The sequence below is a fragment of the Macaca nemestrina genome, chromosome 6, assembly GCF_043159975.1.
Source record: "Macaca nemestrina isolate mMacNem1 chromosome 6, mMacNem.hap1, whole genome shotgun sequence".
NCBI classification, from domain to species: Eukaryota; Metazoa; Chordata; class Mammalia; order Primates; family Cercopithecidae; genus Macaca; species Macaca nemestrina.
The window spans coordinates 120,722,594-120,736,847 of record NC_092130.1 but is presented as its reverse complement, the minus strand read 5'-3'; the positions used below and the strand labels follow the sequence as shown (position 1 = coordinate 120,736,847).

The following is a 14,254-nucleotide window of genomic DNA, read 5'->3' as shown; positions in this document are numbered from 1 at the left end:
TAATTTTTTGTATTTTTAGTAGAGACGGGGTTTCACCGTGGTCTCGATCTCCTGACCTTGTGATCCGCCCGCCTCGGCCTCCCAAAGTGCTGGGATTACAGGCGTGAGCCACCGCGCCCAGCCCATCCTACTCCTTCTAAGTGCCTGGATTAAAACAGGCCTAAGAACGATTCTGAGTTGTATAATGACCAAGCCAAGCTTGGTTAAGCCTCTCATTCCTCCTCCTTTTAAACAAAACACTTGAAAAGGACTACACAATTTGGAAGTACAGACACACTGGATAAAAACACTTTTGGAAGAAGAGTAGAGAAATGTTCTTCAGCAACAGTTGTCCATGACATTAGATCCAAGTATCTAAGGCATGGGTAGTCATCTCTAGGCCCAAACATGCTATGATTTCATTTATTCTGTAGATTGTGAAGTGTGTTTTCCTAAAGAGCAGTTAAAACTGAGTTGGGAGGAAAGTGCGACTCAGAAGAACAGAAAAGAGATGGAGTGAGAACAAAACCTTTTCCATATGAAACATATTAGAGGCATCAGACTTTTGGGGACACTTTGACCTCATCTTTACCTTTGTGAATTTTCTGTCTCATTTTTACTCTCCTGATGTGTTCCACCTGTTAACACAAGGCAAAATATTTTCCTTAGACAAGTAATATGAAGAAATGAGCTTGCTGCCAAGTTTTGCTTGGTTTTTAATACATCCTCTTTTTTAAATGTTCATGTACACCACTAGCCAATCAGAGTTTCAAATATACTGTGAGATTTCCACTCTATCATGAAGTTTTTAGAATACACTTTTTGCTAGACTTGGTAATAAGTATATCCTTCATTGGGTATACAGGAAAACTCTTCATTGTGACTTAAACAGGGTTTCTCAATCTCTGCACTGTTGGCATTTTCAACCTGATAATTCTTTGTTGTGAGAGCTGTTCTGTGCATTTTTGTATGTTCGGCAGCCTCCTTGGCTTCCACCCACTAGATGCAAGAAGTATCCTTCCCCCATCAGCTTTGAAAACCACAAATGTCCCTAGCCGTTGCCAAATGTCCTCTGGGTGGCATGTCTCCCCTTACACACACTCCCATCACAGCCTTCCCACCTCTATTGAGAAAAACTGGCCTCTGGCTTCAAGAAGAATCATTAAACTTGAAAAGGAGATATAAAACACTGATTTGAAAGATCAAAATCTTCCTCAGCAAACATCTTACAATTGCAAGAAATTAAATAAAAGAATGAAATGTCAACAGCCTAAGGAAGGTAGAGCAGAAGTCACAGAAGAGTTCAGCCCTTGGTGCCATTCTTGAACTACCAAACCAGTCTTAGAATGCCCACCCCTAGCATGTTCATTACTTGAGATAATTCAGCACATCTATTACCTACATCAGTGATTGGCAAACTATGGTATGTGGGCCAAATCCAATAACTAAGAATTACTTTTACATTTTTAAAAGGTTGTTAAAAAGAAACAAAGCAAGAAGAATGTGTGAGAGAATATATATATGTGTGTATGTGTATATATATATATATATACACACATATATATATGGCCTACAAAGCCTAAAATATTTACTACGTGACTCTTTACAGAAAAAGCTTGCCAGTCTCCAACCTAAACCACTGATAGAAGATGTCTTGCAACTTTGCAGCCCAAAGCATTCCTAATACAAGTACTAGTATCTTCATTTTACAGTTACAGAAACTGAAGCTTCAGTTGGCCAATGGTAGGTTCAATTAGACAATGCAAATACAAATTTGTTATTATTACTTTTTTGTTTGTTTGTTTGAGATGGAGTCTTGCTCCGTGGCCCAGGCTGGAGTGCAGTGGTGCGATCTGGGCTCACTGCAAGCCCCGCCTCCTGGGTTCACGCCATTCTCCTGCCTCAGCCTCCTGCTTGTAGCTGGGACTACAGGTGCCGGCCACCATGCCCAGCTAATTTTTTGTATTTTTAGTAGAGATGGGGTTTCACCGTGTTAGCCAGGATGGTCTCGATCTCCTGACCTCGTGATGCATCCACCTCGCCCCCGCAAAGTGCTGGAATTACAGGCGTGAGCCACCGCGCCCTGCCTACATTATTTATTTATTTTCTTTTTGAGACAGTATCATATATCGCAGCTCACTTCAGCCCAAATTTCCCAGGCTCAAGTGATCCATCCACCTCAGCTTCCAGAGTAGCTGGGACTACAGGCACATGCCCCCATGCCTGGCTAATTTTTTTGTTTGCTTGTTTGCTTGCTTATTTTGTAGAGATAGAGTTTCACCATGTTGCCCAGGCTGGTCTGAAACTCCTGGGTTTAAGCGATCTGCCCGCCTTGGCCTCCCAAAGTGATGAGATTATAGGCATGAGCCACTGGGCCTGGACCATTATTTTAATTCATTGTAAAGTTAAGCCAAATTGAGGCATCACAAAAATATTCAACAAACTTTTCTGTCCCATAAGGCTTCAAACAATATTTCTATTCTAGGCTTGATTTTATAAATTAGAATAGACAAAGCCTCCTGATGAAACACAATGTATTCAGTAGATAATTTCAAAAGGGGCCAGACTGTCCCAGCACTACCTAGAGCACTGAGGCATTTCCTGCACTAGGAAATCAAACCTAGAGACTCCAAGGAGGAAAAGACATTACAGAAAAACATTACGTAAACATACTCATTGATGTGATAAATTACTTCTTCTACATGCTGAAATAGTTCTTGCACTTCCTGCTGACTCACTCAGAGGGAATTATCAGTGTAAAGTATTCAAAGCTTTCCTCCTTTAACTCTATGCCCCAAGTTAATACTGGCATTCTCAGTGGAGCTAACACGTTGTGTACCACCTTAGTAAAGGGTTTAAATATTGACCAACTGATGGATACTGAGAAAATCAGGTCCAGAAGATGACACAAAGAGCCCGTTGTGGAAAGCCCATGAGTGTTGTACAAGTCACAATCAACAAGCCAGCAAACATCTAACCATGGAGCTAGGATTGAACATTGAATCACTAGCAGGGCCTGGCTTTTCTCAGTTGATCCAATCAGCATTTATTTGCTTTATATCCCAATGCCTATCCCAGTGCCTGGAACACGGTAGGTAGTCAGTAAGAAATGTGAGCCCTCAATCTACACCCAGTACTGGTTGTGCTTCAGCGTTGGGTTGGTTTGTTGGCAGAGTTTGACCATGTCGGGGTCCAGGTTCATTCACGTCTCCCAAGCAGCACATTTGTCCACTGGCTCAGCCACTGGAGAATACATTTGTTCACACCGCGGGGCCCTGAAAAGACAGACTGGCGGGCTGCTGGAGCTTTGTAGAAGGGGTGTCACTGTGACAGTGGGAACCGTTATGCTCCTTTCTGGCCTATGACTTGCGGTTGTGTGTTCCAGGCTGGTCTGGGGCTTGATAAGGGGTTTTGCCTTTTCTACCTGTGGCTCAACAGCCAGACAGACAAAACCACTGCAGCCACTATCAGCAGGAAGACCATGGCAGCCAAGGGTACGATGACCATCAGAGGGTACCTGCTTTCTCTGGGCTGCGTGGGTGCCCAACGGCTGACTATTAGTGGTGGCTGGTGGCCAAATGACCTTGATGGCAGAGACTCTCCATCCACACTGAGCTCTTCACCACTGTGCTGTCCCCAGGGATCTGCTTTCTGCCATCTGGTCTGGGTCAGTTTCACTAAAGTTTCTGTCTGTGCCGTGAGTCCTGAGGAAAACACAGGCTTCTCCTGAGAGAGAACTGAGGTTACAAGGTTGTCTCCAGTGACAAATAAAGGAACATCTGGTGTAAATGTTTGCAAAAGTGAGGGGTCAGGTGGCACTATGGTGAAGGGGAGATAACCTATCACTGACTGTACATGATCTACCCTGAGCAAGAAAGTGAAGGAGTCGTTCAGCATCCCCACGCCTGTTGGTGGAATACCAGCTGCCCTTGGTCAATGTCCCTCTGAGTGAATACAGTAGCCTCTTCCATCACACTGCTGCGAACCCTCTTCGTCCCAGTCTTCTATGTACAGGGGGCTCTATCACTTCAAATTTGGGATAACTGTTAGTCATATTAGCAAGCTCGGTAGCATCTAGGTCTCTTCTTCTCAGCTGATGAGCCACTTTGTCAGCAATTTTCAGGCCTGACATAACCTGCAGTAAAGGCTGCTCTCTGATGTTCAGTGTTTGTCCTGTCAGGTTGCTTTCTGATGTAAACAGTGAGAACTGTAGCTGGTCCTGTGTGGCAGTGAGATTTGTCATGTGATAAGAGAGTCTTCCTGAATCCAAATCTTCCTGTCCAAAATTGCCGGCCACCTGGTCTTCAATCAGCAGGTGCCCATGTTGGAGGGGCCATGTTATCTTGTAAGAGATTTGGGGGGTCCTCCCACTGGTCGTAGCTGACAGGTAAGCATTGGTGATGGTGATGGTTGTCTGGCCTTGTGGGAGAAGTAGGTCAGTAAGGTTCACAATGCTGATGCAGACGGGAATGACATCCAGGTCAAGAGCTTATATAGGGACGGTGTGCACCATCTGCCACACTAAAGTAGAACACTCCAGAGGAAGGGCTTCCATCCTGTGTGAACCACACCTTAGAGTTATCAATGTCAGCTTATGCAAAATGGCGAACAGGTGTGTCCAGAAGGTAAGCCATTGCCAAAAAGCCATTATTAGGATTACAGATGATCATAGATCTGATTTCATCTGGAGGACTGTCCAGATCTTCCACTTTCAGATGTTCAGGTCCCACAGGCAACCTACTGCCCTGCAGAACTTTCAACCAAAGCCCCTTTGTCTTTAATTCTGGTGCCTGGTCATTATAATAATATCACCTGGAGAGATGGTGCTATTAAACATTTCTTCAACAAAGTCAGCTTCCGGCTTGGTATTGAACTTGCTCTTTTGGTTTGGCCAAACCACAAAGGTAAAATTATCAGCCAGTGATTCAGAGTCATCATGAATGTATGTAATTCCAAATTTATTAATTATATACTGAGACGAACTGGGTTTTCCTTTGGTAATATTTCTTTCTCCAACCATAATTGTTCCGTGGTAAGGAAGAGATGTCGCTTGGAACCAAATTTCGTAGGAAGAGCGCTGAGATTCAGGCAATTTGAATAAGAGGTTGGAGGCATCTAACTTAAATTGGTCAATTAGAACCTTGTCTCCCTCCTTGACAAAAGCTCCTGTTAAAAAATAAAGAATAAATTGGCATTTCATTAGAACTTTTAGATGACAGCTGTAAAGCTCTTTTTTCCTCAAATTTGTCTAATGGATTATTTGTAACACTTTGGTTGCTCAAGTACTTGAATTAGCATTGCTACTCAAGGCATATTAAATAAATACATTTTAAATACACACACTCACACACAATTAAGTCAACATTTCAGGCAACTGAGCTTTAAAATCTTTATATTCATTTATAAAACATTAATTTCCTAACTTATCTACTACTGGACTTTCTCTTGCCATGGAAACATGCAGTTTTCAATACCCCTTTCCTTTTAAGAACTTACCCTATTTGTCATTTTAATTTTCTATGAACAGTTTTCTGTCATGGGCACAGTGAGGCCTTCAGTTGGAGGTGCAGATAAAATTCTTTAAAGCTAAGTTGCCATCCTTCTCCCAGTACAACTATTTAAGCTTCTGAGATAAAATAGAAGAGACCTGGAGAAAGAGGGCATGTAAAGAAATAATAACGTTTTATAACTCTTTAAGCTTTATTTCAAAGGTTTATATCATGGCATTGACAATTAAAAGGGGAAAGATTTATTTACAAACTCTCCCTACTTTAATAATTATAGATGAGGCACTGCTCATATCTTGGCGGCATTACCTGTGTTTGCAAGCAGACAACTCTGCTTACCAGGCTTAGTGATATCATATGAAATAGTAATACAGAACTCCTCAGGTCCCAGGGCTGCTGGTGGGGAGGAGGCCGAGAATGTAAAGGAGTCTTCCACAGTCCAGCCAGTGTTCTCACGGTCTATGTGCTGATATAATATCAGCCCTTCACTGACCTGACCAAACAGTAAGATAAATTAGCCCCTGGTTTCAGGGGTGATACAAGGATTGATATATATCCTAACTGGAAGCGATACGTGTCCTTTGAGCGTTCACTTTACTCATGCTCAAATTATTGCACATACCCATCTAAATGCAGGAACATTAAAAATGTAGTAACTTATTTTTCCAACCTAGGGGATTCTATTATAAAAATGATCTATTCACCAGAGAAAGAAAAGCACATTGATTTTAAGACAACTAATGTCTAAGGTATTTGTATAATATTACAGAAAGTTTATAAGAAACTTCTACTTAACTTTCCAGAAGCTTCAACAATAATCAACTCAGAACCAGTCTTGTTGCATATATACTCCTACCCACTTTTCTGTCCCATAGATTATTTTTAATCAAATCACAGACATCATATAATTTCATCTTACTATGAAATGTCTGAATGTTGGTCCCCTCCAAAACTCATGTTGAAACTTAGTCCCCATTGTGGCAATATTGAGAGGTGGGCCTGTAAGAGGTGATTGGTCATGAAGGCTCTGCTCTCATGAATGGATTAACCCGTTCATAGATTAATGGGTTAATGGGTTAATGGATTGTCATGTAAGTCGGACTGGTGGCTTTATAAGAGGAAGAAAGACCTGAGCTAGCACACTCAGCTCCCTCATCATGTGATGCCCTGCACTTCCTTGGAACTCTGCAGAGTCCCCACCAGCAAGAAGGCTCTCACCAGATGTGGGCCCTCAACATTAAACCTCTCAGCCTCCATAACTAATAAATTCTTTTTCTTTATAAATTACCCAGTTTCAGATATTTTGTTATAAGCAATGGAAATGAACTAAGACACATCTGTAAATGCTTTAGTAAGTATTGGTTAATGATGACTCTTAAAAACATAACCATAATACCACGATCACATCAAAATATTACAAATAATAACTTAGTATTTTCAAATATCCAAATGTTCAAATGTATCTGGTAATCTAGTACATGTCTTTTTTTTTTTTCACCAGTTGCACTGTTGAGTCAGGATCTTAAGTCCACATCACATTTGTTTGATGCTTCTCATAGGTGTCTTTTCATCTATGGGTTCCTCTGATTTTTTTCTGCAATTTGTTTATTGAAGAAATTGGGCTGTCTGTCTTGAGAGTTTCCCACATTCTGGATTTTGCTGACTGCATTCCTGGGATGTTGTTTCGCATTTCCTCTCACCTCTGTATTTCCTATGTACTGGTAGTTAAATCTAGAGACTTAATAGGAATCAGATTCAGCTTTTGGATAAGAATATTTTACAGGTTGTATTTTATATTTTCTCTTGCTTCTCATTGCAAAGCAAAATAATAGGTTGCCTCTCTCTTGGATATGTTAAGATTGACAGGCAGATTCAAATGTTGGCAGGTTAGTCCTTCTATTTTAAGGTTCCCCATTAGCCTGTCACCTAATAGATTTAAAGAGTCATTGATACCATTGCCTAAATCCATTATTGTTGCAGTGGCAAAACACTGATACTCTTTTATCATTTCTTCTTTATTATCTGGAAGTCTTTTATAAGAAAGAACTTTCCTTTGCCTGCTATTTGGTTGTAGTGAGGTACAGGAAAGACAGGATAAATGCTTGATTCTTTCCCTTTATGTACCAAACTTTAATCACAGAAGGGAAGGCTACAGATAAAATATTCAGCCCTTAGTTCCTATGGGTCACTTCTTTTTCTGACCTGCTAGCTATTATAATACTCTGAGTTTACAGGTGTGTTTTGCCAAGGTATTCTATGTCCAGTTCAAATATGCCTAGGATAAACTATCATGTAAGTTACAGAGCAGTTGAGTCCACCTCATCAATCAATATCTGGAAATGCTATATTTCCAGAGGTCTGTTATAGGTTCTATTTTTTAAAAGGCATTTCAAGAGTAACTAACAGAAGTTTGGGTCTGTTGAATATATGTTGCTGTGGCTCAATGCTGATACAGAGGCTATATCTTGAACTCGAGTTCTAGAAAGGCTTTTGGTCTGGTGAGTTTCCATGGAAGATAAGCTCCCTGTCCCAAAGTAGCAAAAAACTGTTGGTGAGGACTTTTTTCTTTCTTAGCCCATTCAAGGTTGAGGCAAGGAAATGCTGTCTTTGGAGGATTTTAAGCTGGGAGAAGAAAGAAAAATATCTCTAAACATTACCTTATAGAGAAACAAGGTTACTCAGGAGAAACTGGAGTTTCTCCAAAAATAGCAATTTCTGGTACTAATGAGTGACTCAGTTCCTCAGCAGTTCCTGGGAAAGAAAGTCTGCTTTATTTGGCAGCCCTAGCATTTCAATTCCTAGCTTAAGATTTATGGTTAGTCATAAATGCATTTCCCCTCCCAGAAACAGGTGACTGTGCCATGAATTTTGGACCAGAGGATGCTTTTTAGTCTACTTGAGAGAGGCATCATATTATAAAGCAAAAAAGATCCAATTCCCTAAGATGAAAAGTAACATTGTCTATTAACCAGGAGGAAAGATTTTCTTGGAAGCTGGTCAATCTTGTCCTTTGGTATAAGTGAAAATTAGCTTCCCTGAAAAATATATGAGAAGTTGTTAGAATAATCTAAGGATCTTCTGATGTCCGCAGTGCAGAGAGTGGTTGTCCCAGGAAAGGAATGGTGCTCACAGACAATTGAGATGAAAGTCAGAAATGTTCTGAGGGAAGAGACTGGGGAAGAGTCCTAGACATAGCTTTGTATTTCAGGAACCTAGTGGAGGAGAGGTCTGTCATAGGTTCTATTTTTGAAAAGGCATTTCAAGAGTATGAAATTAAGTGTGAATAACTAATTGCCTAATTTTACCCTGGAGAGTGACAGAGAGGATTTAACTAGATGCATCTTGAGTGTCTGGACTTTAAGACTGGATAGGGTGTTACTGAAAGTGCTGACCTAGAAATAAAAGGGAGTAAGGTGCCTGTGGAATGTGCACTTGCCAGCCATGGCCTGAAAGAAGTTTGCAGGTGAATAGACTCTTTGATGTTCAGAAGAGAGTTTTTCCTTCTGCAGCTTTAAGAGCCAGGTTCCAAGGGGTGTGTGTGTATTAAGGAGAAGGCCAGGAAAAGCAGAATGAGACCAAGACTTCAGGAGAAAATGTGTGGGGTAAACCTGAGGAGAGAAGGATCTAAGAGAGGATTAGGAATTTTGTCACTTAAAATAGAAAATGGCCTTGGAAACAATTTCCAACAGCTCTGCATATTTCCACGGTATTAAATATGGATAGGTAAGCTATTTAGCTGAATACCTGGGCTCTGGGGTTAGGGAGAGGAGAGAAGAGAGGTTTTTATTTCTTATGGATTTAGTTTAGCCCAGATATTTTCTCCTTAACAGATGAAATCTTTCTGGAATGTTGTTAGAAAACCAATGGTGTTGAATTTCAACTAATAAACATAGTAGGAAAAACAAAATGAGAAAAATCGCCATTTGGCAACCTCTACAGCAATAAACATTTCAGGCAAGAATCCTAAAACTAGTGGGTGAAAATGTGATGAGAAACAGGCTATTTAAATCTTTCCAAAGTGTCTCTTCACATGATATTTATTAATTACAAAGGGGAAAACGGTACCTTCAAGGGGATAAACATGAAAGCAACACCTGACCAAGTGACAGAGGTAAACATCCTCAGTCCTGGGCAAAGTGAGCCTTAGGGCCTCTGATGGGAAGCTCTGAGAACCCAGCAGCTCTTCCAGTATTCCTGCCCTAAATGCACAACCTAAAAAGATTTGATCATAAGGAAACAGGGTAAAACACCAGGCTAAGGGATATTCTACAGAGAACTGTCCTGTACCTGGCAAGAAATGGCAAGGTCATGAAAGGCAATGTGACTGAGGAATGATTCCAGATTGAAGGAGACCAAATGTCAGAGGCATTCAAACCAGAGTAACTCCATCTTGAATAGGGATTGGGTATAAAATACAGCTGAGACCCGCTGGGCTGCATTCCCAGGAGGTCAGGCATTCTTAGCCACAGGATGAGATAGGAGGTCAGCACAAGACACAAGACAGGTCACAAAGTCCTTGCTGATAAAACAGGATGCAGTAAAGAAGCTGGCCAAAACCCACCAAAACCAAGATGGCAATGAAAGTGACCTCTGCTCATTTTATGCTAATTATAATGCATGTGCCATGACAGTTTACGAGTGCCACAGAAATGTCTGAAGTTACTATATGTAGTCTAAAAAGGGGAGGGGCCCTCAGTTCTGAGAACTCTCCACCCCTTTCCCAGAAAACTCATGAATAATCCACCCCTTATTTAGCATATGATCAAGAAATAACTATATGTATATTCAGTCAAGCAGCCATTGCCACTGCTCTGGATTGTGATCCCTTTCTGGTAACATAAAGATATGGGACAATTAAATGCTATGTTTTATGCTGTGCCCTTTTTCTTTTGCTAAAAAAAATGTACTGAAACCACTTGTGAAATTTGAATAAGGTCTATAAATTATGATAGTACTGTGGCAATGTGAATTTCGTGGGTTTGAAAATTATACCGTGATTCTGTAAGAGAATGGACTTAGTTTTAGGAAAAACACACTGAAATATTTAGAAGTAAAGGGGCATGGCAGCAACTGGCTCTCAGATCTCCGAAATGTGTTTGTGTGTGTAAAGAGAAAAATGATAAAGCAAATGTGGTTAAATGCTAACATTTGGGGAATATGGATGAATAGTATATGGGAATTCTTTGTACTCTATTACAATTATTCTGTAAGTCTGAAGCTATTTCAAAATAAAAAGTTAAAACATGATAATTTAAAAAGTAAACTTCATGGTGTTTTACTACATCAACTTCAAGAAGGGACAAGTAATCCCTCTTCTCTGATGACTCAGAGTATGCAGAATGCGGGAGGGAGACCCACTCACAAATGCCTTGGGCACTTGAAAATCAATAAGTAATTTTAAGATCAAGATATAGGGTCTAGTTGGTCGCCATACCTGCCCCATCTCACCACCACCACCCAGCTGCCACCTCTAACCTGGGCCATTTCTCTAGGACTTTAACAAGGCTGTAATCCTGCCTTGCCTATGAAAAGGTGGATATGTGGTTCCAAATCCTACAACTTCCCAGACTAGTGCTGTTACAGGTAGTTAGGCATTAGTGGGACAGGAGAGGGCTTTCCCCCCCAACCCACTAGAAATGCCAGGTGATGGCTCGGCAATTATTTCATTGCCTCTCTAAAAGTGATAAATTGGCAGCTGGCACCAGGGAGAGGCCATTTCCTGATGGTCCACACCTGTTAATGTTAAAGCGTTAATGAAAGGCAGATCCCAGGGAGAAGGAACTTCCTGGGCATGCATATTAAGAGACAAAAATGGCAAAGTATGGTCTTCAGGGCACACTCCACCAGAAAAAGGAAGAAAGACTCAGAAGGATATGCATACAACTTCCTAAGCACAACGCATGTGTTCAATTCCCAAGGGTAACAAAGGTACTGTGCATTCAGGAAGCCCACCCTAAGGGAAGAATCATGGGAAAGAGGCGAGCCTATAGAACCCTAGAATCAAGGCAGATGTCCCTTTTTTCTCTTTGACCTTCAGGTGCCCACTTCAATCTCTTTCAAAGGTTCTTTCCTGTCTGTTCTAAAACGTTTTTAATAAACTTCCACTCCTGCTCTGGAACTTGGCTCAGTCTCTTTTTCTGGTTTATGCCCCTCAGTCAAATTCTTTCTTCTGAGGAGGCAAGGCCTAAAGTGGCCGCAGATGCGTATAGATTTACCACCAGTAATTTGGGGTGACTCAGATCTCTTCCACTGCTAACAGTGCTTTCATTTGAAGGGGCAATATTATAATATCCCTCAGATCTCTGAGATTTAAACTTTCTGGATCTCATATCCTTGATTTCTAGGGAACCACAAAGAAACCCATTTGTTAGATACTAAAGAGAGATATTTGGTTCTAAGAAGGCCAGACTTTTCTGTGATGCTTTAACGTTTACAGCTGAGAAGCTCAGAGAAATTGGAAATTTAAGGAAAGACTCCCCACATCTACCCCCATACCCTCATTGCACACTAGTTGGTAGCAGAGCTGGGACCTGAAGCCAGATCTGCAGATTAGTCGATCAGTGCTTTCTCCAGTAGCAATAACTGGGGCCTCTGGCTCCAATGGCTTGAATTATTGCTTTTCTTCCTCCAAGGAAGAAAAGGGCACTTGTTAATATGAGAATGCAAGCCAAAGAGTAGAGTAGATTTTGAATCATGGATTGATCAGACCTAAATTCAAGTATAAATGCCACCAATTTTCAGCTCTGTGGCCTTTGTGCAAGTCACTTAATCTCTCCGAGCCTCAATTTGTGCATTAAAATATGGAATAATACCTCACTTGTAGATATGCATTTGACTAAATTGGCCTATTGCATATCAGTGTTCAAAAAAATGCAGGCTCTGGGCATTTCTAGGTTTTTCAAGAAAGCTAAGTTCTCACCAACCAATTCCTTACTAGAACATCAGAGGATTCTGGTTAAGTATACTCTTTTTTATACTGAATCGTGGATGTGAATATTAAGCAATCAGAAAGTTCTAAAATATGCTTAATAAAATATTTTCCCATAAAAATGAAGGAATTTATAGGCTAAAATCTTGGCACATTGCAAAAGCTTACTTCTGGTTGCTTTGTAAATAGATATTTGTTCACTGTTCTAAAAATGTTTGCCAAACGGACAAATAAACTACTTTAAAAGTGTCATACAAATCTAAAGTATGTACATTTTTTACCATGAAGCAGAATTAAGGCCATCAAGGATATTTCTTATTTATTTAACAAAAACACATAGACAACACCTAACTTTTATTGAGTCCTAAACACAAATTCCAGGTGCTCTATGAGTCACTTTATATAATTTATAATTCATGCATAGACAATAAGTTGGAGAGCCTAGTTTTGAACCTAGCCCTGCATGACTCCAGAGCTCATGCTTTTTTGGCTACCTAGGAGCCATGCCTACAGTATGGAAAATTCAATGAAATTCTAGGCAGCAAAGAAATTCGTAAGAGCTCTCCAACTCCAAGAACCCTGGCAATGTGGAAAGTCAGTTGCAAGTATGAGTAGGGCAGATAGGTGCCATTTTTTGGTCTGGCCTGGGAAAAACACAGTCACTATTGACAAGGGCTTGTCCAGACTTGTAATGACTCAAATAAATAGCTAAATAGCTCACTTTACGTATTGTACTTATTACAAATGGCAAGGTAAAGAAAGGCTGTATTACCATTCTTCTATACTACTGCCTTTTTATTTTTTTTTTTTCCCTGAGACAGGGTCTCACTCTGTCACCCAGGCTGGAGCGCAGTGGCGTGACCTTAGCTCACTGCAACCTCCACCTCCCAGACTCAAGCCATCCTCCCACCTCAGCATCCTGAGTAGCTGGGACTATAGGTGTGTGCCACTATACCCAGCTAATTTTTTTATTTTTTGATAAAGACAGGACTTCACCACATTGACCAGGCTGGTTTTGAACTCCTAAACTCAAGCAATCCACCCACCTTAGCCTCCCAAAATGCTGGGATTACAGGCACAACTGCCATTTTTGATCAGGGAGAGACTCTCATTACTCTATTAAAGAGTAAAGACATCGGGATTAAAGAAAGAGGAGGTTTCCTGAGGGCAATTCCTGTTTGGGCCCCAAGGTGACTGACAGATACCTGCCTATTCAAGGCTAAGCTTTTAAAACCTGGAGCCAGAGAGCTAAGGATCACTGTGAGTGCCCTTGGATGAACCCAGGGATGAAGCAGGAGCTCAGATATACTATGCTTGGGTGGAGGGGGGTCAACTGTGGAATATAATTTTTTTCCCTGAAGGTATTCTACAGGTCCACAGAAGTACACGGGGACAGAACTGGGGTAATGAGATCAAAACTGTCAAACTTGACCAAAAGGCAAGGCTAGAACACTTTGGAGAATATCTTCATTCTAAGGGTGTCTCTAAATACAGCTCCCCATGAATCTGATAAGAAAACCAGACCATGAGTCCTTTCCATTGATCCTTCCCACAGTGGGGCTTAAAAGTAGCTTTGAAATTCCCACTGGAGAAGAGAGTAACTAAATTATCTCCAGGTCAGCTGGGAGAAGGACAAAGAAGAGATGGAGACAGGAATCCACTTGCTTAATTCTCCACAACACAATGGTTTTGTCCAAGGTTCAGGTCTCCGGACAGGACAGCAGTTGGCCAGAAGGAAGAAGAGAAAGAGAACTGGCCACAAAAAAAGAAGAAGGAGAAAGAAATCTCTATGCCAGATATTCATGGGGAAAGAGACTACAGAAAGTCAAACCATTCAAGA

General features: G+C 41.0%; 1 protein-coding gene across 7 annotated transcripts in view; it reads right to left on the bottom strand.

Annotated features, from left to right (window-relative positions):
- Window positions 1-14,254, bottom strand: part of LOC105499377 (chondroitin sulfate proteoglycan 4-like) — a 109,294-nt gene that overhangs the window by 44,713 nt on the left and 50,327 nt on the right. For 3 of the 7 annotated variants that reach the window (XM_071098925.1, XM_071098927.1, XM_071098930.1), the window contains one exon: window positions 3,872-5,145. The exons of 1 other annotated variant lie outside the window; for it this stretch is intronic. In XM_071098925.1, coding sequence (XP_070955026.1) covers window positions 5,113-5,145 — 33 coding nt within the window. In that variant the 3' untranslated portion in view covers window positions 3,872-5,112. Of the gene's footprint in view, window positions 1-190; window positions 5,146-5,475; window positions 5,627-14,254 lie in introns of those variants that run through there. 3 more of the 7 variants (XM_071098928.1, XM_071098929.1, XR_011625026.1) reach the window with 2 other exon arrangements.